The sequence below is a fragment of the Alternaria postmessia genome (assembly GCF_024291825.1).
Source record: "Alternaria postmessia strain BMP 2775 chromosome Unknown scaffold_36, whole genome shotgun sequence".
NCBI classification, from domain to species: domain Eukaryota; kingdom Fungi; phylum Ascomycota; class Dothideomycetes; order Pleosporales; family Pleosporaceae; genus Alternaria; species Alternaria postmessia.
In genome coordinates this window covers 265,857-291,131 of record NW_026260109.1, presented here as the reverse complement: position 1 = coordinate 291,131, position 25,275 = coordinate 265,857, and the positions used below count along the sequence as shown (strand labels likewise).

Here is a 25,275-nt window from a genome sequence, read left to right as displayed (position 1 = left end):
GGTAGATCAGACACGGAAAGCCAGGTACCTGGGTTAGACCAGAGAGAGTAGTCTGGACTGTACCGAGCAGTTGGTGACATCGGTCGACGACGGTCTCCTTGTAAGGCATGAGGCTAACGTTTAGTATTGCAGCATACGTACGCGGGTTGATAAAATTGGGCTCATATGGAGAGAATCCTACCCTGGAACACTACCGAACGGTTTCAACGCTCTCCATTCCCCCGCGAACTAGCGGTCATACGCGACAGACTCCGGGTTCCTCTTGCCATTAACCGTTCCCTCATAGCATATGCCAACGTCATCTAGGAAGCGGGTCTGTCGAATTGTCCGCCAATCATGGCTGTGTGCGTCTACAGCCCAATGGATTGCTAAGAAAGCGAAGAGGCTTCTGCAGGCACAGTGCAGGACTAATGCATGTTCTCCGCTCGCTACCTCAGACGGACCACACGACCTCTGAGGCGTAGCGTATGTCCACGGGCCAGTAAGAAAAATTCAAAGTCATCACGAACGGTGGCGGGGCATGGCGGTTGTCACTACGTAAAAACGTGTACTTTTGAGATAGAAAGTTGAGAAGAAGTTGGGTGGACCAGCTCGCGTGCCATTATGTTGATAACAGACAGCGGGGTACGACACGTGCCTGGCCTAGATCCTCTCGTCATTATACAGCACGACCTTACAACCCTCGGGTTCGCGAGAAGGCCCCACGACGATAGCAAGCTCTACTAGTGGAGACGACGTACTAATGAGATCAAAACAATGAGGAGTTTTACGCGTCGGCACGCGTTTGTTGGGGAACTCCACCAAGCGGCGCTAACGCGGCAAAGAGAGCTCGAAAACGCCGGACGTTGCAGCGCTGACTACGCCACCCAGGGCACACCGGAGCGTGATAGGATCAGCTCTCGATCGAGGCTCTCAACGCTCAGTCAGACCGGAGAATTATGGGACAGTTCGTACTTCCCGCGACCTGCCAACTTTTCTCTATAGGCACAGTTATAGTCGAGCAAGCTGAAATTCACAGTCCCACAACGCCAACTGATGACTGTTCCCAAGATTTCACAAGCATGGTCGCGCGTGGCTCAAGAGCCAGTCGAGCTTTGTCGTTGGAAGGCAACGATGAGCGACGTAGGAGCGAACGATGACCCGCAACCAGTTGCGACGATCTATTGATCAGCCCCAACGGTTCTCGGACGTTGCCGATGGCTCCAGTTCAAAGTGCCAGGCAACTCTGTACGAGACGGCAAAATTGGCAAAGACATATGTTGTCTGGACACTTGCCTGATATTGTACATCCAGTCAGCAGCAATTTCGCAGATCCATGGTGGCTGAACTGCCAATCCAGTAGGCGGCCTGTCGAGTCTCGACTCCATCGCAACATCATCGAGAACCGATGAACTAGAATCCTCCACGAAAGGATCATGTTGGAAGGGCGGACCTATGATTTCAACTTCCGCTAGCGACTACGCCGTATTGATCTCTGCTAGACGCCTGCGTATTGCGTTCTGGGTGCCGTCGCGCTTCAGTGTGGGAAGCCCTTCTCGTATTGTCGCGAATCACGATGCACGAGCTGCAAAAGAGGTGATAGCTGACCGTGCTGCATTCGGCTCCTTCGAGCCAGTGCCCTTTCGCATGCGAGCCCTGTTCCTGGACCCAACCGGTATCCCTGTCTGCAGACCCGCCTGTGTTGCGAATCCTAGCCGTCTTTGCATGCCTTGGCCACTAAGCTTCTGGGGGTGAGGCCGCGCTAAACTAGGGAAGAAGTGTACCTGCAGGGGTGACGGTGGTCTGTTCGCTCATGGATCGCCGCACCCACTGGACTTACCCCCCAGGCCGCCCAACCAGGAGCCACATTCAAGACCAGGCCGTCTTCCTGCATCACTGCGGCTTCGCTCTCATGCCGTGGCGGCTTTTCTTACTTCTACCATAACGTCCCGTCGTTCGTTTTGCATTTGCTTTGGCCTTATGCGCCTCTAATCCAACCATAGAACCTTATTCACTCTTTAGACTCTCTGCGTTCGAACTAACGACAATCACTTCTCTCCACATCGTTTCGTTTTCGCATCCGCGACAATCGTTCCGTCTAACACTGCCATTGCTGTCAGCGGTTTCATCTACGCGGCATTGCCTTACAAGAGCATAACCTATAGCATCACACGTCGACACTGAGCCGAATTGTAGCGCCAGTCACGCCGGTCGACCCCACGTACCGTCTATAAGCTCGTCGGATCGCACCTCCAGCTACAGTAGGGATCACCGCTGGAAGGACTCTCATGCTGCATACTTTCAAGACGCTTTGGTTCGTCTTGTGAGAAGAGTGGGAAGTCTCAAAATGGCCAACAACGTTACAAGAACCGATCTTCTTCGAGCGGGTTGCCCGGCGCCTTTCTACAATGTTAAGCAGTTTGGATTCGATGGGTGTAGGTGCTCTGGTCTTGTTCTTCGTATAGTTGCTGACACTCGCAGTTGTTGATGGGAGATTCTGTGCACCATACGGGCAATCTGTTTGCTGCTTGCCATGTCCTCTCACAGACTTCCTTTACCCAGAGAGTATGTTCCATAGATCGTACTTAGACAATCACTTTGCTGATCGTGCTCAGGCTTCAACACAGCGTATCGCGTAGCTGAAGCGCTCAATGTAGCTGGACTTATCTGTCTGGTCATCCTGCTGATCACATACCCGGTACTGCCAGCCGACAAGACTCGTCGACACTACCTCAGCTACTGTCTCATTATTGCTGCGATTCTCATGGCAGTAAGTCCAACTTCTGTCTACTTCGCTTTCGTCCTGCTGATCGGTTCTAGCTTGGTTTTGTGATACCCTTCGGTGCTCAGCCGGAGCAGTGCTACGATGAGATTACCCCCAACGACATGTACTCAAGTCTAACATGCGCTTTCTCTGGTGCGTTCCTTATCTCTGGAGGCATGTCGATGGCAGTTTGGATCTTCATACGCGCGCTTTCTATGCATCTCCAGATCTGCTGGGATGTCACGCCAGGAAAGAAATTCTTTTACTGGGCACAAGGCCTAGGCTGGTCTGTTGCCGCCACTTTTTTCACCATCACGATCACAATCACCGGAGTCTCTTTCAGATTCGGTGATGTCTGCCACGTGAACGCCGAGCATTCGATGAAAGACTTCTGGGGTCCTTTGCTGGCCATCTCAGGCGCAGCCATGGTCATCCAGGTCGCTACGTAAGTTACTCAGCAGGCCTTGGGAAGTGACGTTACTGATACCCACTCTAGCTTCGTATACTGCATCAAGGTGTATCTCCAGAACATGTTCAGCGATGACAAAACCGAAACCCAAAGCAGTGCTGGCCTTCCCTCTTACACGACTAGCTTACGAAACCGTTCAGCACGAGCTGTTTACCGACGTGTTCGCAAAGTCCTATACCTTCAATGGCGTGGCATAACGATTGTGGTCTTCATTCTTGTGGACGTCATCTTCTTCTCCATCGTATTCATCTGGCTGAATTCGGTGACATCGCACGCTACCGATAACGTTGAGGAACTCGTTCCGTACATCATGTGCTTGATGGAGAACCCCACCAATCCAAAGGAGTGTTTCGACCTCGGCCAGGATATGGCAGTCGACCAATCTACAGTTACAGCAATCTTAATGATGCTCTCCATTGCTGGTCTTCAAGTTTTCTTCTTGCTTGGTCGCTGGAGTATGGTAGTGGGATGGCGGGACTTGATCAGAAGCAAGTTTAGTAAGAACCGCGAATTCGTATCCTTGGACGCCAGACATCCTACGGAGGACATACGTCAATTTGAGCTCAAGAACTTTGACGAGCCGCAATCACCCCCAAATGCATACAACACTCCAGGACTTGCCAGCTACGCCATGGGCAATGCTCGATCCGACACTCCCGAGCATTTCCATAAGGAATTTCAGCGCGACTACAAGAGTCCGACGCTGAGCTTTTCGACTCCTCGACCCCAATCTCGGGCGGCTACCCATGTCGACTGGGACCCTAGGTCATCAATGGCAAGAGGAGGACTTGGGCTGCACCCTCCAGACTACGACTCCAAAATCTGAGCTTGAATACAAGATATTTTCTTCGCTACACTTTATCACGTCCATGCTAGTGTTGACCCTAGGATCACCATGCTGCAGGCATGGTTTCAACCGTCTGATTTATCCGCCGGTTCACGCGAGCCAAATAGAGTTTCCAAATTCTACGGATTACGTTCGCGGAGCTAGCACACTTGGCCATGCATCAGCATGAAGCTATGGGCTACGACAGAGGACCTGCGACCGTTTCGTGCATCGACGATACAAATCAGCTCTGACTCAGCGATCTACATTATTTCGAGCGATGCCAGATCTTGGTCTGCGCAATTGACTTCGATATCAGACGACAAGCTTGAGCACGTCGATTGGGCTTACCACGCATCTGGGGTTTTAAGGTCTTCACGTAGTCTCTGTCGCCAATCCATCATTGGAATCGACTGAGGGTTCAGATCTTCTTGCTTTCCTCCCTCTCACTTACTATCATCCACCAAAGACCATGTAAGCGCATGCACAGATGATGGTCTGTAAACTGGACAGCAAGGGTTTCATCATTCGGGTCAAACGTTGTAGCCCCTTTCTCTGGTTCTTTTCTCACTCTTCACATACCACTCCGTGGGATCGGAATCGGTCCAATTGACCATTCCCTGTATTATCACCGCAGGCAATTGACACTCGCCTTCGTACGGAGTCGACTTTCCGCACATGCTGGGGTCGGCATCGCATTAAGCTACACTGTCGTAAACTTCCACAATCCTCTTTCACGCAAGCTGTAGGCCCAGTCGTCTTGATAGTAGCTCCACTATAACACTTCACATTTGGAGCAAGTATAGAGAAGATCTATAGCAGAATATACAAAATGAAAGTATTGACAGGTATCATCAAACCTTACTCCCACTCGCTTACGTGCACCCGTCAACTTCCGTATCGATCGTCTGAACGTCCGATGCCGTTCTGTGGTCGCTCCTGAACGGGCTGGGACTTGGCATCTACCGGCAATATGGGTAAATTCGAAGCGTTCAATATGTCGATCTTGGTAGGGCCAAGAGGACTTCGCCGAGCAAAAAAGAAACAGCCCAGAAAAACGTGGCAGTAGGAAGCATGATCTAGGGTCCCTGGGTTGAGGCCATCAGCGACATTGCGAATTTGGCTAGTTCTCCCATCCGAGGACAGACGCACGCGAGATGCTGCGAACTTTCTTCACGGCACAGCGAATCAACGTTATGCCGTGCTGACGCCCCATTCTTCACCTTGCCATTGGGTCACTATACCATTTTCGGTGGACTTGCTAACACCTCCGCACTCCGTGCCTCTCCGCCCAGGAGTATCGACGCGACCAGAACTCATCAATGCAATGCGGTGTTCACCTCCAAAGTTCTGTTTCCACCTCCGCTGCTGCAGGAGCAAGAACTTAGGTCACATACATCACATGCATGGAGAGATCTGCACTACTCCTTCCCCAAGCATATTCTCCTCAACAAACGGCCCCAGTTTCCAGAACATCGTTCACCGGGAAGACACGCGACTGATATGACGGAGGAACCTTATCAAAAGAGCAGGTCCTCCTTCCACGTGTGGGTACACGGACGTATCTTGACAACGGCCCCTTGTTTTTAACGGTATAGCGACACGTCTCTTTGGGCGCACGCATGAATCCGTGCTCGGCACGAGCTGCAGGAACAGGTATTTGGGCCGCAAAGTGGTAAGCCTGACGCGACATGGGTGGTGAGTGGCCCGCGCAACGTGAGCAGGATTTATCCAACGGCTCGGCTCAGCCGCTCAGGCAGGCCGCGAGAGCAACCGAAATTGGGGGCTGATGTGTCCCTGGGGCAGAGATGGGCGAGCTGGACGCGATATCGAAGGTAGTTACTGCGGCACGTATTAGCTTGTCAGACATCATAGTTTCGGCACTTATAGCCTTACATACTGGGTATCGACGGTCCGATAGAAGTGTAGGCGACGCGGGATGTGGGAGTGGCTTCGAAACTGAACAATGAAGGCCCACACGAGGCATGAAAGACGACTCATTTTCATATTGCATGCGATGGATGCACGCAGGGCTTCTGACAGACTCTGCGACGATTTCCCGTTTCCCCGTACGCTCAGATAAAGAGAAATAGACTCCTTGAAGGCAGGATCATTTCTCACCTATATTACCCGGTGACTCAGCATCTCCCTTTGTGCGGCTTGGTATGGTAGTCGAACATTGACGCACAAAGAGGTATGAATGTTTTAATTTCTCAGTCGCCCTCGTGCGTACTGCGCACGATAATAGTCAAAAGTATACGCGCAAAGTACGACGCTTACACTACAGAGCCGAAGCCTTTTCGGTATCGCCATGTTTCCACTGTTGCAAGTTCACGTCTGTGTTGTGACCTCCTTGTAGCAACGTTGTGAATAGTAGTAATGATTCCTCACGTGTCTGTATGTCGTGAAGAGCATAGTGCGATGCTGGTTAGTGCAATACTACTTGCAGATGCGCCGGCTTCCACGACCAGCCTTTGATATAACACAACACGTTCTGGACATCTTTCATTTCTGGACCACGACCATCGCCCCTCGAATCGCAAAAGAATCTGTACGCATCAGCATAGGACAAACCTCGTTTAAGATAAAAAACAAAAACGAGAAATGCTCTCCCTCCAGTCGCAATTCTCTCAACGGCCATGTTTACTTCCATAGCCAGACCCGACCTTGTGAGCATTCAAATCTAACTTTTACCCATAATGATTATCTTCGAAATGGAGAACATGGAAATGGTGCGTCCGAGTCTTCGATGGCGACATATTGCACTATCTGCACGCACGTAACGGGCTTTGAAATCCGAGCAACGTCATGACTGAGAGGGTCAAGTCAGATGGTAGGGCACGCTATACCCCACCATGGCGGATGCTTACGAACTTCTTCTCCACCTCCAACGTTCTCAGTAGATAACAAAGTGTTCCTGTCCACTCCTTCGATATTCGCCTTCACGTACGCTATTACTCCGCCTATCGCACTCTAGTCCTTGCTATACAGCCGTTCTCTCCAGCAAGAGGGTCTACAATCTCGTCCCAGCCCATAACAAGTATCCGTCCTATAAGCTAGCATGGTCGCGATGGGAGGTGGTCCTGATATTCCGTCCCGGCATGCGGAGAAAGAGAAGGAGCTCGTGCTATGCGCGCTGCCGTGGCCTCAAGAGATATGTGAGCATGGCATGAAAGAGCTGAGGGAGGCCTTCGACGACGTGGAAGTAAAGTACTTTCATGCTAAATGGGAGGGCGGAAAGTCGGAGGTGGATGTACCTGAAGGTAAGCGACATGATATTGGTATCTATGCACATTTGCGAAATGGTGGTTACATCCGCGATGATGCCGGGCCCAAGGCTGCGGATTCGTGCGTTACCAATCGGTCAGCATCCGCATTCGTCTGTGGTTCATCAAATCGAATATTCCCCGCATTAACGCCTGTTGTAAGGCCTGGCTAATGTCATCACAGATCTCATCAAGCGCGCAACTTATGTGGCAACACTCTCCTGGCTCCCGGAATCAGTATCGTCTATCCCAAACACTAAGCTCATTCAGTTCTTTTCTGCAGGCACCAACCACGTTTCTAATCATCCCATCTACACGGACTCCAAGATTCCGCTATGTTCCGCAAACGGTGTTCATGGCCCGCAAATCGCCGAATGGGTTATTATGATGAATCTGGTACACAGCCATAGCTACACCAAGCTTTACGATAACCAGAAGAAGAAGGTTTGGGACCAGAAGGTGGGAATGAGTGTTAGTGACCGGGTAGGGAAGAGGGTGGGTGTGTTGGGTTATGGAAGTATCGGTCGACAAGTTGCTCATGTAGCAAAGGCAATGGGCATGGACGTTATAGCCTACACTGCTTCACCACGCACGACTCCAGAGTCCAAGCACGACAACGGCTATATCGTTCCTGGTACTGGCGACCCTGACGGCAGTATCCCCAGCGCGTGGTACAGCGGAACCAGTAAAGAAGACGTGCACGAATTCTTGAAGCAGGAGATTGACCTGTTGGTCGTTTCTGTGCCGCTGACGAAAGCCACAACCCATCTCCTATCTACCGAGGAATTCGACCTCCTACACAAGTCCAATCCAAAGGGCACCTACGTCGCGAACATTGCGCGCGGGCCGATCATCGACTCGAAGGCTCTCGTTACGGCGTTGAAGAAGGAACTCATCAGTGGCGCAGCCCTCGATGTTACTGATCCTGAACCTCTGCCTGAAGATGATCCGCTATGGGATGCGCCAAATGTTCTCATTACACCGCACTGCAGCGGAGCGTCAGACGCTTATGCCGACAGAGCGTTCCAGGTGCTTATCGAGAACATCAAGCAAGATCGAAGCAACGGCAAGCTGATCAACGAGGTGAACCGCAAGAGGGGGTATTGAGTCAGCAACATGTCTGGGACCATAGCTTTGCAAGACGTCCAACTGATTTCGATAGATGAATATAGGGTATCTTAGACGCCCTGGGTAGACTCCGAGTAATAGATCATATGCCTAATCCTACAATATATCCTGCTTTTGTCACAAATTAGAGATTCTGCGCACGTCTCCGAAGTCCATGTATCACCGCCTGAGTATGCTTGACATCAAGCCGCCAGCCAAGTTCCTTGCAAGACCCGAACCGTACATGGCGTTCGAGGCGAAGCCAGTCGCTTGGCTGAACTTATCGCAACGAGAGAAGGCGAGTGTATTCGTGATGGTAAGCACGAGTGCGATGACTGGATGAAACGCGTTAGCACAAGAATCATTTGTCTGCCCTGGGCGATACGTACCGACAAGCGTCAACCAAATAAACTCAAAGCTCACTAAAGCCACAATCGCAAGCAATACCCACAACACGGGCTGCGCATACAGCGCCAACCAGAAGAACCTCTTATCCGTCGCATTGATCTGGCGTCCGGTTTCCGGGTCTAGACTCTCAAATACCCAGCGGCCGTCCCCAGTATTGGCATCGACTTCGTTCCACCATCGTAGTCCGACCAAGCGGCGGCCCGCAATGTTCTTGAGGTAGTAGAAGTCGACTGCGAGAAGGAGGATGGTGATGATGAAGATGAGGACGAAGTTGGAGGTGAGCAGGCGGAGGCCAAGGATATAGACTAGTAGGGAGGCTGTGTGGGTGTGTTAGTCTTGAATGAGTTTCACGGATGTGGTGCCTGGATAGATGGACTGGGAAGCATACAGATGCGGAAGAACAGGAAAGTAAGTAGTGTGATGGGATGACTACTGAGTCTCCAGCTCAGCGAGCCAGGCTCTGGCGCTTGTTGTGCGTTCTCCATATTCCTTATGCCGTGGGGGTGGGAGTGGTGTGCTATTGGGAAACAGCCCGAGACGTGTTGAAGATCAGCTTCACGTGGCTTTCTCAGGGACGCGTCGGCGATCGGCGTTTCGGGGGGAGCTTTGGTGGAGCTGCGACTTCCCCGCACGTCATAGGCTAGCTGAAGTGACCGAGGTGCGTAACGGCTATATGGCTTTCTATCATTGAGGCCTTTGATTTTGGTACTCTGCTAGTTGCAACAATTATCCGGAGACTGGTGCTCTGGTCAAACCACAGACAACATGGCAGCACCAATCATACGGAGGGCGTGCATGTACGGTAAACCATCACCATTCCAGTCCATGTCTATTCTTAAGACAATACAAGACACCATACTAACATTCCCACCCCAGTGCCGTCCTCATCGAAGAAGATGCTCGAGAAGTCCTTTGCCATGCACGCCGATAACGTGACCTACGACCTCGAAGACAGCGTTGCACCACACATGAAATCCGAAGCACGCTCTAATCTTCGCGATATCCTCAACAAACCACGACCCAGTGGCATAAAAGAAATGTGCGTGCGGATAAACAGCGTAGACACCGGTCTAGCGCTGGATGACCTGACACAAGTGCTCAAAGGCGAGTATCTCGATGCTATCATGCTGCCCAAGTGCGAAAGCGCTGCAGATCTACATTTCGTCACAGATGTGATACGGCATCTTTCACCTGAGCGACACCCAAGCTCAGGCAAACAAGGGAAGAGGGAACCGGTGCGTATAATAGCGTTGATAGAAAGCGCAAAAGCGATACAGAACCTAAGTTCAATCTGCGCCGCTTCGCCTTACATCTCTGGGCTCGTCTTCGCAGCAGAGGACTTTGCAAAGGATATGAGTCTTACGCGCACGCCTTCGCTCATGGAGTTCCTCTACGCGAGGAGTGCCATCGCCACAGCAGCTCGAGCTGCTGAGCTCCCCAGCACCATTGACTTGGTGTGTACCAGCTACAAGGGCGAGCAAGGGCTCAAGACATTAGAGGAAGAATGTCTGAACGGCAAAGGTTTGGGTTTCAATGGCAAGCAGTGCATACATCCGAGTCAAGTCGCGGTATGCCATAAAGCGTTTAGCCCTGGAGAGAAGGAGCTTGAGTGGGCGACAAGGATAGTCATAGCAGATGAAAAGGCGAGTAGAGCTGGACGAGGGGCCTGGACATTGGATGGCAAGATGATTGATGCACCAGTTGTGAAGAAGGCGCATGCGGTATTGAAGCATGCCGAGGTGTGTGAAATGGACGTTAGTGCTGTCAAGGAGACATGGAAGGGACAGGAGCCCGAGTAGTTGCCTATTCATACTGGTATCTTCGTATTGTTCTCCTACATGCTGGCCACAAGAGAACCATGTGATTACGTTCTACACAGTAATCATTACACTGGCATTCTTGTACCAGCTCAGCAACGGATTATCGCCGTTTTTTGTAGTCGTCTCCGCAATATCTGCTCTGCCAGCCATGAAGTCTTCGTGTAAGTATGTTCGTGCGAAGCGCCCGGTTATTGTTGTGTACATTGGTTCCATGACGTCGAAGTCAGTGGGGAAGAGGATGTCGAAATAGCCTTGGTGCACCTGAGACGCGTTAGTAACTCCATTACAATGGACCGATTCTTGAGCTTACAAGAGGTGTCGAAACAGGAATCATCTGCCTCTTATATCTCGTTTGCACAACTGGCGCATTGATACCTTCCACCGTATCGCCCAGTTTGTGGAAGTCGCTGCTGATCAACTTGTGATTTGGAAACTTCTCGTATAACATGTAGAAGAATTGCATCAGCCGCGTGGGTATGTACTCTGGCATGCTCATATTGGAGCGGAACGGTACCAGGCTCCTCAGATTGTTCATGAGCCTCGAGCCTTGTAACGGATGGGGATAATTGGTACAGGCAGCATGTCTGCGTTCGAGGAATTGGGTAACGAGGGGGTCTATAGTGCGGGAATAGTATTCAAAAAGCTCTCCACGAGGATCGACGATGACATGGGATTGATATGGAAGGCCCGTTTCGAAGTCGTACTTTAAAGCATCGTGTGCAAAATTGTCAAAAACTTCCAAGGCGAGGAAGTAGCACGGCGATGAGACGTAAGTGTTCCAGTCGAAGACACTCCGGTTGATGATTTCCACTTTGTCAGAGTGCCCACGCGCATACGCTGAGTGTCCCAGACCCTTCTGTTGGAGGTCGGCCAGTTGACTCGAAATTTCAATAATCTTGAATTTTGTTCGCTCGTACACGTCCGGATGCACATCTCTTATAAAGTCAAGGATGTTCAACATCATTGTACCGTTACCCGCGCCCATCTCGTATATGTTCAGGTCATGGTATGGGTAGAAGTTGTACTTGTAGTCTTCTACAAGATAGCGCGCGATTGCTTCTCCGTAGTAGGGTGAGAAGAGTTCGGTCGGCGTGTGCCAGAGCTGGCGGAGATCGTTTGGTTCTTGATAGTCAAGATCGTCTTCGAAAGCGGTATAGCGGTGTCGGAGTTGCTGAAAGAATTCGTGCTCAGAGCCCATAGAATTGAAGTCGAACGGTTCGCCGGGGGAGAAGATGACAACTTGCTTGGAGAAGTAGCCGTAATTGGGGTTATACAAGCTGTCTGTACATCCATTAGCTTGGTACTACCATGTATGAGAAGCCTCTGACCTTCTATAAAGTCACGCAACAACATCTTGACTCTGCGCGGTCTTTCTCTTCTACTCCTCAGCATGTCCGCTGTGACCATTGGGTATCTTTCAAACTCCTCGGCTCTCTCTTGGGGAAACGCATTCTTTCTCGGTGTCCATCGGCTCTCCCGCTTTGTTTCTCCCTCACCCAACCGTGTAGCCTTGCCTCGTGTTTGGTGGTGTGGTATGCGGGCGCCTGCGAGCGCTGGTCGAGCTCCGCGGGCAAGACATTGCGACGCTCTATGCGAGAAGAGCTGGCGGAAAAGCTGCGTAGCGAGTGGCGAGTCCATTGCCGCCGGAGACGATCGTCACGAATGCGTCGCGACGGCGGTAGAGTTTTGGTACCCAGGTTGTCTCCGCGCGAATGCACGTGGTGAGCTTTGCGGGCAGCCGCGCCAAGACGGGGATATCATAGAACTCCGACTGGCTGAACTTTCCAAATGCACACCTCGAATTTTGGTTAATTATAATGTCTGATCGCTCCAGATATTATATTTTAGGGGCTTTCCTGCTAGGAATCGCCCTCACTACTGCATACAATAAGAAGAGGCCGATAGAGGAATTCGATGACGAGAGTAAAGACCAACTTTTGGCACGCCAGCACAAGTGGTTGTCGCAGCTCGCAAAGATCAACGACCTAGAAACATTGAAGAAAACTTTACTGGAGTTTAGCGGAGATGAAGTCGCAGATGACGTTAAAGAAGGTATCGAAGGATGCATAGGCAACACACCTCTCATCAAAATTAAATCACTTTCTGAGTTCACCGGTTGCGATATCTTCGCAAAAGCTGAGGTACAAAGGCGCATACGAGATATGTTCGAGAAAAGCGCTGACATGGAGTAACAGTTCCTCAATGGAGCTGGCAACAGCCCGAAAGACAGAGTTGCTCTCAGCATCATCGAAATGGTACGAGGAAAACACAGTGCAAGAGATTGTAGCGTTAGCTGTTGTTGCTGACCTCTACATCAGGCCGAAGAGAAGGGACTTCTCATCCCACATTCTGGTGACACTATCTACGAAGGCACCGTAGGTAGTACTGGCATATCACTAGCCGCAATCTGCAGAGCACGCGGCTACAAAGCACACATGTGAGTTGTCATCCGACGCATAATAACCCTGGAATGCTCGCTGACAAGCGGAAGCTGCATGCCAAACGACATGGCAATCGAAAAGTCAGATCTTCTCCTAAAGCTTGGTGCAGAGGTAGAAAGAGTGCGACCAGCGCCTATTGTGGATCAGAAGCAATTCGTCAACCTCGCACGAGCGCGAGCAGAGGAGCATACTGCTAGTTCTGACAAGCCTGGCAGAGGATTGTTCGCTGATCAATTCGAAACAGAAGCCAACTGGCGCGCACACTTCACTGGCACTGGACCGGAGATTTATGAGCAAACCGCCCGTCATGTGGATGCTTTTGTTAGTGGTGCCGGTACTGGAGGGACTATCTCTGGGGTTGCCTTGTTTCTAAAGTCCAAGCTACCTAACCTCAAGGTCGTCTTAGCAGATCCTCCTGGTAGTGGCTTGTACAACCGTGTCAAGTATGGCGTTATGTTCGATCCCAAGGAGAGAGAAGGAACCCGGCGGCGACACCAGGTGGATACCATCGTTGAAGGGATCGGTATCAACAGAGTGACACATAACTTTGATGTTGGCCGGGAGCTGATCGACGACGCTATCAGAGTGAATGACGATCAAGCGGTTTCCATGGCGCGCTGGTTGGTCGAAAATGACGGCATATTTGTTGGAAGCTCTAGTGCTGTGAACTGTAAGTTGTGATACGTTCAATAGCAGACAGTGCTGACACAGTGAAGGCGTCGCTGCCACGAAACTTGCAAAGACACTTGGTCCTGGGCATCGCATCGTCACGATTCTGTGCGACAGGTAAGACAATGGCTCAAAACGTCGAGAATGTACTAACTTATTCACAGTGGCGCAAGACATTTGAGCAAGTTCTGGAAAAGTACCGAGCCTATTGGTGGCGCCGAGAACGATGTGTCTCTCCAAGCCATTCTCGATGCTTGAGACACGGTCTCATTATCGCTTGCTAACTGCGATGCTTTACGCTTCCCAAGACTTTGATCTACATAACTAACACCGCCGACAAGTTCTGGATACGAAAAGTTCTTACAGATTCACCGTTGATTGTACCTGAAACAGATCTGTACAGCGGTGTTCAGATCATGAAAGATTGGCCAACGCACCACAAAGTCAGCCAACACGCCACCACTTTGTCGACAAGGATGATCAAGCCTCGCCAACCTCACAGACTACCGCCATTAATACTATGGAATGCTCGACATTGTACAACAACAACCTTCCATCATCCTTTCGAAGACAATGGACACGTGACAGATGAAAGACAAAGGGTCTACTCTTCACGAGATACTGGGAGTCAGGACAGTAGGTCTTAGGTGGCGGTGTCTTGACAAAGAGCAAAGCTCCAACAATACCCGTTCTCTTTTGACACCCGCCCTACTCGTTTGTGTCGCTTTTATATACTACGGCGGCCCCTCAACCCTGCTCGCTGCACACTCCCGGCTGTTTCATACCAAATACCATCCACCCTTTCCCGCAGCAAACCTCATCGGTCAGCAAGCATTCTTAACCAACCAAGGTATTCTCTACCAAACAGACATATGCCTAGCCAACGTATGAGTCTCACAAACGGGATCAATAAAGCAAATAGAACAAATTTGAGCATTTTACAAAGGCGGGCAGCGAGGAAGATGCGACTTTCGGGTCGCAATCCGGCTCTTGTCCACAAGATTTCTGAAATGCGCCTCACCATCGCTCCTATAGTACACGTCGAGACAGGGAAGCCAGCACCTGATTTTCCGTCCACGATGCTCCACTTGTTCCTCTTAACAGAAGCCCAACTTGATGCGCTAGCGAGTTACTACTCTCAAACACATACCACCAACCTTACACATCAATATCCACAGACAATGAACTGGCAACAACCTTTCTTGGACAATAGCGAGACGTTACCGGAAGACTGCAAATTAGCCGAGCTGGAGCGATTAAAGATCAAGATGAGAATGTTTGCAAGGTTTATTGGTATGAGGGGTGCGGATACGCCGCGCTGGGAATATGATCGTCAGATCGAGATATTGAGGAACAAGATACAAAGGAATATTTTGGAGGAAGAAACGACGCTGAAAAAGTTTTATTGGGGACCCATAAGTAGACCTTGACAGTCCTCAGGTGTGCTGGGTAGCGATTACCAGAGCTGGATGGGAAACTTGGGGAAAGAGGAACGTCGCAATATTTTTTGGAGCGTCAGATTGGTGATTTGTACGTGATCGCAATACATTTTGTTAATATTCGATCATCGCGAATTACGTTGAGGCGGCTGGTAGATCTTAAGGAACGTATGAGTGGCTCATCCTTGCAGTACCACGGAATGACCGATGGATTGATTGTGGCTCGACGCGCTATTTGCGACCTCTTAGGGTATTTGAGCGGACACCACTGGGGGGACTTACAGCGCTGCATTGCTGCTTCAGTACCATGGGACGGGGGTAGATGACATCCAAGGTCGACCATTACGCACTGGTAAGCCTGAAGGAGGAAATGAACATGTAAGATGGACGCACCGCTACATCTTCTTTAATCGCACAACTAACATACTACCTTCAGACAATTCAAGAGTATTCTCAACAACCAACCCTTCGAAACAAACTCTCATCATGAAGTTCAATATCAGTACCCTTTCCGCTGCGATTTTCGCTGTTCTGGCATTTGCCTCACACGCATCAGCAGCAAACGCCTTCAGGGACACAGAAGAGAACGTTTACGAGAACACACACCCATGGCCAAATGTCAAATCATCGCAGGCTTTGGGCGCCAAACTCTCAAGGGACGAACCCAAACCTTTATCTCCAGCCTTTCAACTTTATGGCAAGGTAAGTTCCAATTGTCACCGTGTCAGAACGATCCTGACGACAGATAGTGTATCGAGTATTGCTACGAGACGGTCCGCTACACGGTGCTTCGGGCAGGAACCTGGTCCGGGGAGAAATGCCCGGTAGCGTGCCAGGAGGAACCGAACGTGAGTTTACTACAACAAAGATTTGATATATACTCTTGCGCTGGGTTTCATGTGCTGACAGTTGTAAAGTACCTCGAACGATCCACCGAAACATGGCGGACGCTCTTCGCGTTGGAGGCGCAGGATTGTGAGAGGGCGGCATCGAACTTCGTGGCGGTCCATCCTCGTGGTGCGGTGTCTCTGCCAGGTCACCTGAAGGACCTAGGGTGTGCTTAGGGATAGTGCATTCATATGTGTCATCTGCTGGCACTCCCAAAGAACACACGCGCACGTATGGCATGGATCCAAAAGAAAGTCGGGATCTTTAGATTGTAAAATAGCATTGTAGTTCATATCGAAGATTTTCACGGCCTTTTGGATAGCCATCTTACCAATGTACAAGTCAGTGAATATCTTTGAATTACAAGTCGACATGAACGAGGTGTAATTGCAACGCTGAATGACGAAGAGCTGGAACCGAGCTGATGAACCGTACTAGATGTTGAGCTATACCCCTTCCGTGCAAGCACCACCGACGGGAGATCGACATGGCACCGCCAATGCTTCGCTCGCGCATACGCCCATCGCTTACCAGCACGTTGCCAATACTGTGCCTTCCTCTGTTGCGATGCGCCCAGACCCCCGGTTCCTCTCTTACTATCAGTAACGTCCAACAAGATGCCACCACGCGCACGTCCTCGCCATCGACCCTTGACTGTTGCTACCGTCTGCGGAACCGCTTCGCTCATCCTACCCACCGTCACACTCATCCGCCTTTATGTCGTCTCGCAGCTGCCCATATACCCCATCCTCTACGCCGGAACGATTAGCGGCATCACCTTCCTCTTCTATGGCTACGACAAGATGCAGGCGCGTAATCTGGAGTGGAGGGTGAAAGAGGTGACGTTGCATACACTGGCGGCGGTAGGGGGATGGCCGGGTGGGCTGGTGGGCATGCACTACTTCCAGCATAAGACACGCAAGGTGAGGTTTCAGGTTGTGTTCTGGGGGATCGTCCTGTGCTGGGAGGGTGTCGCCTGGTTGGTATGGAGCGGTGGGATACAGGTGGGATGATGAGTCAAATGGAACAAGTCTTTCGACAGAATACGGAAAAGATTTATTAAAGGTTGGAGATGATTACACAAGAGTCGTGACGGTCATGAGGTTGTAGCCCACGTCTGCCGAAGGGGTAACAAGGAAAAGGCTGCAGTCAAGAAGCCACAAAGGTACCACCAAACGCCTACCGAGGGGATGTCCAATATCGCCTTTCCGTTATCGTATCGCTATTCTGCTTTCTTCTGGACCGTCTCCTTGGACGTGCCTACCAAAGCTTGAAAACACTCAAGCAAGGCATTCAGATAAGCCTGTATAGCCTCCTAGTAGAACCGTTCGGAAACCTTCTTCGAGACATCCTTTGCCGAACCCCAGACCTGGGACGCTGTCCGGACTAGACAAAGAAGAGACATTAGCGACCGGTAAGCGGAGACGTGAGTCTGTCAGCGGTTTCACCAGCTTGTTCGCCGATGGGGTTCTGCATAGCGCCACCCGCGAGGTTGCTGATGCCCTGCTTGAGATTCTTGACGTCTTCTTGGTCGGAGGTGGGGAGCTTGTTGATTTGGTCTGGAGGATGTCAGTGTTTGCCCAGGTAGTGATTGTGCATTGCAAATATGGTAAGACTCACCCTTGGCCATGTAGGACATCTTGTTCTCGCCCATGGTTTGGAGAGCCTGTTTCTCCATCTTGCGCTTCATCTCTGGGGAGATACCGAAGAAGTAGAAGTAGCCAGCAGCCAAGGCTATCAAGCCGGCGAGGACGGTGAAGATGCCGATCGCCATAGCAAGGATGGTGAGAAAGTCGGTATGCGTGAAGTAGTCTGTATTGGAATTGGTGGTGCAGTACTGCTATACAGGGGATTTGGCAGATTGAACAAGTGATGTGCGTGGTTTGGTGGGCGTTGTCGATCAAGGCCCAGATTATGTACGCGGAAGGGGCATGACGTAGGAATCGCACATGCAAACCTGCCAGCCTTGCGCCTGCGGGACCAGACGAACGGTTCTCTTCTTTCTTGGCACCTTCTGGGCCCTACCTCTGTGGCGCATGCGTTCTGCGAACATTGGGAAGCTCGCGCCTTCTGAGGTGCACAGAGACTACCGTTTTCATACGCGCTGCACGCAACCGTCTAGCGGCTGCTGCTCAGGTAGTGTCGGCGTAATATACTAGAATGCTAGCTGGAATACGAGAGGTACGGACTCGTTCGTACTATAAGAGGCATCTAATGTCCATATCCTTGAAGTTTATCATTAAGAAGCTGCGAGCAGATAAACGTCCATGCTTTGCGAGTCAAGATGACAGGCGCCACACCCCGTTGACGCTGACCCTGCTGGACGCGTGTATGCTGTAACAGAGTGTGTATGCCATGCCCGCCCACTCGTCTTCGCAGTTTGTGGTAGCCTCGCATATGTCGTTCATCGAGCGCGACAAACACGGCTGTGAAGAAAGCGTTGAGGGGGCCGCTGCTAGCTTTTGATCCATTGGCCATTGGCGCTGCGCCTCAAACCCTGGAGGCCGCGAGGCGGACACGACCCTCGAATGCGCCTGCCCCACAGCCAGGCTAGGTGCTACTCCAGTTCTCCCAAGACGCTCGACCTTTGTTGCTGACCCGATTCAGTTCTGTGCCTCCTTTTCACGACCTTCCTTTGCAGCCTTGTCTTTTCCTCATACGAGAGCATTGCTACCTGAGTGTTTCTTACCCCTCACCGACGACCCCCACCACCAGCTGAACGCGCCTGATAGGCAACCCAAATCTCACCCTCAGCCTGAGAATAAGCTTGCAGTAGTCATATAGCTGCCCATTAGCTCGCCCATCATGAGTTGTACTACCCTCTCAGCGTTGCGCATCGCAATACTAAATACTGACTTGCCCTCCAGTGACAAACATGCTCAACAAGCTGCACGGCCAGCCCGATAGCTATGATCGCAAGTCTGTACCCTCGTGCCCCGCGCTCCTCCTTGTACTGAACATGTCAATCGCAGATCTCGATACCGCTTCGGAAAGACACTGGGCGCTGGAACATACGGTATTGTCCGAGAAGCTGACTGTCCCGAGGGCAAGGTCGCCGTGAAGATCATCTTGAAGAAGAATGTGCGCGGCAACGAGCAAATGGTCTACGATGAGTTGGAGATGCTGCAGCGAATGAAGCACCCTCACATTGTCAAGTTCCACGACTGGTTTGAGTCGAGGGTATGCGCGACCATTTTATCGTCCATAGGGCTGTGGAGCTGACATCTACCAGGACAAGTACTACATCGTGACCCAATTGGCGACTGGTGGAGAGTTGTTCGATCGTATTTGCGAAAAGGGCAAGTTCACAGAAAAGGACGCCGCCGAGACGATCCGACAAGTACTCGATGCAGTCAACTACCTACACCAGAACAATGTTGTTCACAGAGGTATGGTCCGAGTCTTCAACACAAACCCAGCAACTGACCCCTGAACAGATCTTAAGCCAGAGAACCTCCTCTACCTCACACGCGATGCGAACTCCTCCCTCGTCCTTGCTGATTTCGGTATCGCCAAGATGCTCGACTCGAAGAGTGAAGTCCTGACCACCATGGCTGGCTCTTTCGGATACGCTGCCCCTGAGGTCATGCTCAAGAAAGGCCACGGAAAGCCCGTCGACATGTGGTCCATGGGCGTTATCACATACACACTTCTGTGTGGATACTCGCCGTTCCGGTCAGAGAACCTTGCGGATCTGATTGAGGAATGCAAGAACGGCCGCGTCATCTTCCACGAGCGATACTGGAAGGAAGTGAGTCCGGAAGCCAAGGAGTTCATCAAGAAGCTGCTGGAACCCGACCCAAACAAGCGACCGACTAGTGAAGTACGATGAAGAAGCTCGCGTCTATTGCAATTCACTAACAATACTAGGCTGCTCTTAAACACGTTTGGCTCAGCGGAAGCACTGCTACGGACCACAACTTGGTGCCAGAAATCAAGGCATACGCGGCAAAGGCCCGCCTCAAGCGTGGCATCGAGCTCGTCAAGCTTGCAAACCGTATCGAGGCGCTCAAGATGCAAGAAGACGAGGAAGAGGATGTACCCGGAGAGGCAGACATGCCTGCTAATGCCCGCGAAGCTGCAGGTGAAGCCATTGCATCACATTCAGCGGACAAGGGCCTAGCGACCAACGAGAACGCAAGCACAGGAAAGGGACCTGGACGCTTGAGCAGAATTGCCAAGGGAGCCATCTTCCGAGAAGTTGTACTAGCCAAGGTGCGCGAGATGAAGGAGCAGGAGGCGCGTGCGGAGTTTGAGAAGAAGGCGTCGGAGCCCGTGAAGAAGTGAGAATGCAGACTCTGGATGACTTTCCTTGGTTCTGGTCTGATGCCACAAACATGTTGAGATTGCTGCAGTATTAGCGGAGGTGCCATTTCCCAAGTATACCCCTGGAAGACAGCGACCAGGCTCCACTACCTAGAAACAATTCATTGGTAATACTCAGACGTTTGCAGTGTGATGCTAGCAAGTAAAAGTGGCCATGGTTTGCTGTCGACTTGTTGTGATGAAGCACGATTACAGTGCATCTGGTGATGCAAGGGGACCGTGCGCGCTCTCTTGGCAAAACTGGGAGCCCTAGATTGAACACTGCGGCGCGTCCACCGGGTTAACGACCGAACGCGCATTTCACTGCACCGCCGCCACGATCCCTACCCGCTTCGAGACCCTCTGCAAACCGCTCAGACAGACTACGCGATCACGAATTGACCGAATATGGAGAGCGCGGCCAAGCGCAAGGCGGCCAGCAATGCAGCGGGCGACCACGACGGTCGCCCTGCGAAGCGACAAAAAGGGACGGTACGTGCAGTCCATGGTGGTGGTTGATGCATCGTCGAGTGTGTTTGGGAGATGCAGGAGGCGTGATGGTCGCGATGCGGGATGGTCCTTAGACCAGAAGCGCGACACCTGGGGGGCTCGACGAGTAGGCCATCACCGCAGTCGGCCCCTCATCGCTCCCTCAACACCACGCGCGCGCCGGCGATGCAGTCGGGAACAGAGGATTTCTACTCACACAATCTTGGGAACAATGCTGACAGGGGACCGCTTCCGTGCAGGCCGAAACCCCTTCCAAGTCGGAGACGGTCGAATCAACCACAACGGCCGGCTTGAAGTTCCTCGACAGCTTGAAGCAGGCCAAAGACAAGACGTACGTGCTTGGCTCCTGAACCTACTTGCACACTGGCAGCTTCCACACTCGCCAGGGAGCCACATCAAGCGACTTCCACTGACAACCTGCAGCGGACGACCCATCGCAGTCCATTTCCTCTCCCTTCCAGACAGGGTATGTTCCCACAGCGTTCTCCGCATAGACCAGCCTCCGCTGACACTTGCACGTAGGCTGAAGTACCCGACTACTACGAATTCACGAAATTGCCTATTGCTATAGATACCATTGAGGTATGCCCGTCCCTTGTTCATGCCTATGCCTTAGTTACCTTCCGGCTGCTAATGTATGCCCAGAATAAACTCAACAACGGAGAGTACGCGTCTCTGGCTCAAGTCGAGAGCGACTGCAAACGATTGGTCAACAATGCGAAAGCCTACAACGACAAGAACTCTGTCATATACCAAGATGCCGAGCGTCTGCGCAAGACCGCCTCAAACTGGATGGTGAAGCACAACCCTGCATACCGTGATGGCAACTATGTTGCAACGGCTACCCCGATCCCAGGCGAAGACAACTCTACTCCGTCGAGACCTCCGCCCCGCATCACGGCAACCCCAAGAACTGCACATACACCTGCTACACCTGCTACTATAGAGACTGTTGAGCGCCCCCGACGAGCGGCCGCCATCGCAGCATCGGCTACACCAGCACCGTCAAAGTTGCGACAGTCAGCATCTGCTGCGCTGGAAGACGACGACGACAACAGTGCCGATTACGCAGGGAAGACGTTCCAGCAAGCACAGGAGCAGATTGTGAGGGAGATTATCGACTATGAGGAGTAAGTTGTATGCTCGCTGCTGGATTGCCTCTATGCTAACACCCTCCAGTCAAGGCTTACAAATATTCTTACCCTTCCAAAACCTCCCATCGCGCAGCTTGAAAGACTACTACCAGCTGATCAAAGACCCAATGTCGCTGGCCGCCATACAAAAGAAGGTTCGCGGTGTCATCGGACGCGAAGCCCCGACAGGACATACACTGTTTAAGAGCTGGGACGCTTTCGAAGATGCATTCAGTCTTATCTGGAAGAATGCTCGTATCTACAACGAAGATGGCAGCGACATCTATAACCTCTCGCTCGAGCTTGAGGTACGTAGTTTATTTCTACTTCCTCGTTGCGTAATACTGACTAGTACAGGAAATCTTCAACAAGAAACTCGAAGAAGCCAAATCCAAAGTCAGCGAGCCAACGCAGCCAAAACTGAAGCTCAACATGTCTAGTGCTGCAGCCCCCAAGCAACAGCTCAAGCTCAAGCTCAAGCCGAGCCCAGGGTCAGAACGTAACACTCCAAGTGCCCGTGATTCTGCGACGCCTGGTGTCATCGTTGACAATGACGCTCTTCTGCGACAACAACGACATGTTCTTGACAGCATGGGCAACCGGTCGGCCACTCCATCGAAAGCTGCGACGCCAACAGCGCCTGCCAATCCGTTTACTGGACCGAAAGGCGTCGCTTCAACAATTGCACCACTCTCCGCCGCGCAGGGCAAGACTGCAGGGTCTCCACCGGCAGTCAACGGTGTTAAACAAGATGTACAGTCGCCTGCCTTGAGTGCCATCAGGCCAGCCAGTACTGCGCCCGATAGCCAGGCTGCGCGACTCAGCGTCCCTGCACAAACGCCACATCCGAACATGGCTCCTCCACAACATATGTCTCGTCCGGCAAGTGGCAGTCCACATCCAAACGGTGTTGGGCTCCAAAATGGCAACCACGTTTCCGCATACCAAGCGCCGACTTACTACGCGCCTCCACCAGTGGCTCGCGTAGATAGTTTCAGGAAGGTTCCACTCAAAAGTAAGTCGACATTTCCGACTCTGTAAACCAGCAATTAACACATCTAGACATCGACGAAGCACTGATACCCAAGATCACACTAAATACCCATCCCGCGCTCAATCCGTCCAAGCCATGGTCTGTCAATATCCCAGCGAACAAACAAAAGACCATGTACAGTGCCACAATGGTAGTCGCACCAGCCAACTCGTACATCCAAGTCATTCCTAAAGTACCTATTGCATTGACAAGCCGCATGTACCGCCTCTTTGTTACTGTCAATGGCAACAAGACACTCGAAGCAAACCGAGTTCCTGTCACAGCAGGCATCAACGGTACCAGCCCTAGTCCCGGCTACGAGGGTGGTAAGAAGAAAGGAGAGCCACTTTTCGAAGCGAAACTTGCTGCTGGCGTTAACCGTATTGAAGTTGAGATCGTTGCGGAGAAAGACCGTAAGGGTCTACCTGAAAGTGGTGGTGCGAAGAAAGAGGATGTTGAGATTGAGAAGTGTACAATCTTCCTACACCTGCCTCGGAATTAGAGATCCGAGGATATGTAAAGCACATATTGGCAAGAGAAGCGGTTCAATTCACCGGTACTATAGGGATACATTTGTGTTATTTCTGGAGAGTTTGGGGTACTGGAGTTTACCACGGCGGTACCTGCATCAGACAAAGGGAGTCGCGGTGCTTGCTTTTGTTGTACGATGGTATACCTCAGATTGGATGGGTTGGGGAAAGGGAGACTGAGGACCAGGTATTAGTGGAGGAAAGGAGAGCGCGATGTAAATTCCGCGCCACAAGATTAGAGGCTTGTCTGTCAAGGCGGTACATCTACTTTGTCTTTGAAATGAATCAACTTTTCAAACAGTGTAGCCCCAGCGTATGTCGGTAGACGGTCTGCGTCGTCTAGTACTACCAACGTCAGCTTACGCCCGGCACATTTCCAAGCCCCATATTCTGACCGGTATGCACGCTTCGGGGGCCAAGCTTGAACCTAGGCTAATCGTTGTGCTTTTCTATATGCAGACAGGGTTGCTCCTGCAGCTGCAACTCCGGGACTCCACGCGATTGCCGTCCGAGGATGCACAGCGTACGGGCGGGACAAAAAGGAAGCTCAACACACATATACCCGCCGCAATAACCAAGTACGTCTGAGACTGTGGCAGCGGCTTCTCGATCAAAATCATATACAACACTTGAAAAATGCCTTCCGCTATCTCGCCTCCCTCGCCATCCCAGCAGACCAAACAAGGCCTGCTCCTCGTCCAACCTCGCCTCCGCGACGTCACTCCATCTAACGCCAGTACGTTCTTCCGCTGGACCAAACTCCATTTCAGAGACTTGCTCAACGTACCCGATACCGGTTCCGGTCAAGTCACACATGCTCTGCGTTTCTGCGCTCCAGAGAGTGATGACCAGTACACGCATAATGAGAAAGAGGGATCTTTACCAAAGTACATGTACACTTGTGTCGTGTCTGACATCGGACACTTGAAGGCAGATGGCTACAACGGCGTTAGTCGGAAACTGAATTTGGAAAAGACGAGAGATCTGGAGAAGGGGGAGGAGGGTGTGGGGTTCCGGGAGGATGGTGAGGGTGGAGCAATGGTGTTCGATATTGTGGATGCCAAATTCGCAGTGTATGAAGAGATGGGATCGCCGGCAATGGAGCCATCGTTTCAAATGTTACCGACACATCTCACTACGAAAAGTGGTAAAGGGCCGAAATCTGTCATGGTCGCTGTGCATGTAGATCTCCCACAAGCCACTACGACGATCGATGTCGATACAGTCCCCAAGGCCCTTCAATCCTCCCTATTCACCCTCGTCAAAGCCGCCGTGCCTCCGGCTCTCGAGCCATACTCTTCATTGTACCGATGGTCTGGCGAAGACGCGCAACCCGAGCATCATCCGTTGATCAGTAAAGACGGGCGTGGAGAGTGGATGGTATTACTTTTGTTGGTTGACGAGGAAGGGAAGACGTTAATTAGAGAACATGCCGTTATGTTGGTACAGGGGTGGGTTAATGAGGAGAGGGGAAAACTGGATGGGGGGAAGATTGAGTTTGGGGTTTGGGAGGGTGAAGTTCTTATGAAATAGATCTGTATCTGGTCTTCTTTTGCCTGGATTTTGTTCAGACGTCCACAATGATGATTGATCGTGATGCAAACCAGTGGGTAGATTGTGTGAGCTATGAGCAGTGACATCATCTTGCATCAACTAGATTACACACCGCCATCAGATATGTTCTCTAC

General features: G+C 51.5%; 11 protein-coding genes across 11 annotated transcripts; 8 read left to right on the top strand and 3 right to left on the bottom strand.

Moving 5' to 3' along the window:
* Positions 1-2,326: 2,326 nt before the first annotated feature.
* J4E82_006343 (uncharacterized protein) lies at positions 2,327-4,038 on the top strand (the record flags this gene model as incomplete). Its single annotated transcript, XM_051732600.1, has 5 exons — positions 2,327-2,414; positions 2,461-2,544; positions 2,595-2,749; positions 2,800-3,188; positions 3,240-4,038. 5 exons carry the CDS (start codon positions 2,327-2,329, stop codon positions 4,036-4,038), a joined length of 1,515 nt encoding a protein of 504 aa, XP_051587746.1.
* Positions 4,039-7,099: 3,061 nt separating this feature from the next.
* Positions 7,100-8,411, top strand: J4E82_006342 (uncharacterized protein; the record flags this gene model as incomplete). The annotated part of the gene is made up of 2 exons (XM_051732599.1): positions 7,100-7,301; positions 7,489-8,411. The coding sequence occupies 2 exons, from the start codon at positions 7,100-7,102 to the stop codon at positions 8,409-8,411; spliced, it is 1,125 nt and encodes a 374-aa protein (XP_051587745.1).
* A 180-nt stretch (positions 8,412-8,591) lies between these two features.
* Positions 8,592-9,304, bottom strand: TVP23 (Golgi apparatus membrane protein tvp23; the record flags this gene model as incomplete). The annotated part of the gene is made up of 3 exons (XM_051732598.1): positions 8,592-8,746; positions 8,801-9,136; positions 9,208-9,304. 3 exons carry the CDS (start codon positions 9,302-9,304, stop codon positions 8,592-8,594), a joined length of 588 nt encoding a protein of 195 aa, XP_051587744.1.
* Positions 9,305-9,584: 280 nt separating this feature from the next.
* On the top strand, positions 9,585-10,618 carry J4E82_006340 (uncharacterized protein; the record flags this gene model as incomplete). Its single annotated transcript, XM_051732597.1, has 2 exons — positions 9,585-9,621; positions 9,696-10,618. 2 exons carry the CDS (start codon positions 9,585-9,587, stop codon positions 10,616-10,618), a joined length of 960 nt encoding a protein of 319 aa, XP_051587743.1.
* A 72-nt stretch (positions 10,619-10,690) lies between these two features.
* On the bottom strand, positions 10,691-12,277 carry J4E82_006339 (uncharacterized protein; the record flags this gene model as incomplete). The annotated part of the gene is made up of 3 exons (XM_051732596.1): positions 10,691-10,900; positions 10,950-11,920; positions 11,968-12,277. The coding sequence occupies 3 exons, from the start codon at positions 12,275-12,277 to the stop codon at positions 10,691-10,693; spliced, it is 1,491 nt and encodes a 496-aa protein (XP_051587742.1).
* A 179-nt stretch (positions 12,278-12,456) lies between these two features.
* Positions 12,457-14,007, top strand: J4E82_006338 (uncharacterized protein; the record flags this gene model as incomplete). The annotated part of the gene is made up of 6 exons (XM_051732595.1): positions 12,457-12,780; positions 12,835-12,894; positions 12,958-13,076; positions 13,131-13,750; positions 13,797-13,866; positions 13,914-14,007. The coding sequence occupies 6 exons, from the start codon at positions 12,457-12,459 to the stop codon at positions 14,005-14,007; spliced, it is 1,287 nt and encodes a 428-aa protein (XP_051587741.1).
* A 1,667-nt stretch (positions 14,008-15,674) lies between these two features.
* On the top strand, positions 15,675-16,252 carry J4E82_006337 (uncharacterized protein; the record flags this gene model as incomplete). The annotated part of the gene is made up of 3 exons (XM_051732594.1): positions 15,675-15,890; positions 15,938-16,036; positions 16,106-16,252. 3 exons carry the CDS (start codon positions 15,675-15,677, stop codon positions 16,250-16,252), a joined length of 462 nt encoding a protein of 153 aa, XP_051587740.1.
* A 1,228-nt stretch (positions 16,253-17,480) lies between these two features.
* On the bottom strand, positions 17,481-17,850 carry J4E82_006336 (uncharacterized protein; the record flags this gene model as incomplete). Its single annotated transcript, XM_051732593.1, has 2 exons — positions 17,481-17,635; positions 17,697-17,850. 2 exons carry the CDS (start codon positions 17,848-17,850, stop codon positions 17,481-17,483), a joined length of 309 nt encoding a protein of 102 aa, XP_051587739.1.
* A 1,031-nt stretch (positions 17,851-18,881) lies between these two features.
* On the top strand, positions 18,882-20,363 carry J4E82_006335 (uncharacterized protein; the record flags this gene model as incomplete). Its single annotated transcript, XM_051732592.1, has 6 exons — positions 18,882-18,888; positions 18,944-18,995; positions 19,049-19,256; positions 19,309-19,465; positions 19,514-19,899; positions 19,947-20,363. 6 exons carry the CDS (start codon positions 18,882-18,884, stop codon positions 20,361-20,363), a joined length of 1,227 nt encoding a protein of 408 aa, XP_051587738.1.
* A 426-nt stretch (positions 20,364-20,789) lies between these two features.
* On the top strand, positions 20,790-23,559 carry J4E82_006334 (uncharacterized protein; the record flags this gene model as incomplete). The annotated part of the gene is made up of 8 exons (XM_051732591.1): positions 20,790-20,873; positions 21,131-21,222; positions 21,315-21,357; positions 21,414-21,473; positions 21,537-22,021; positions 22,071-22,332; positions 22,382-23,039; positions 23,087-23,559. The coding sequence occupies 8 exons, from the start codon at positions 20,790-20,792 to the stop codon at positions 23,557-23,559; spliced, it is 2,157 nt and encodes a 718-aa protein (XP_051587737.1).
* Positions 23,560-24,223: 664 nt separating this feature from the next.
* J4E82_006333 (uncharacterized protein) lies at positions 24,224-25,120 on the top strand (the record flags this gene model as incomplete). The annotated part of the gene is made up of 1 exon (XM_051732590.1): positions 24,224-25,120. The coding sequence occupies one exon, from the start codon at positions 24,224-24,226 to the stop codon at positions 25,118-25,120; it is 897 nt and encodes a 298-aa protein (XP_051587736.1).
* Between the last annotated feature and the right edge of the window lie 155 nt (positions 25,121-25,275).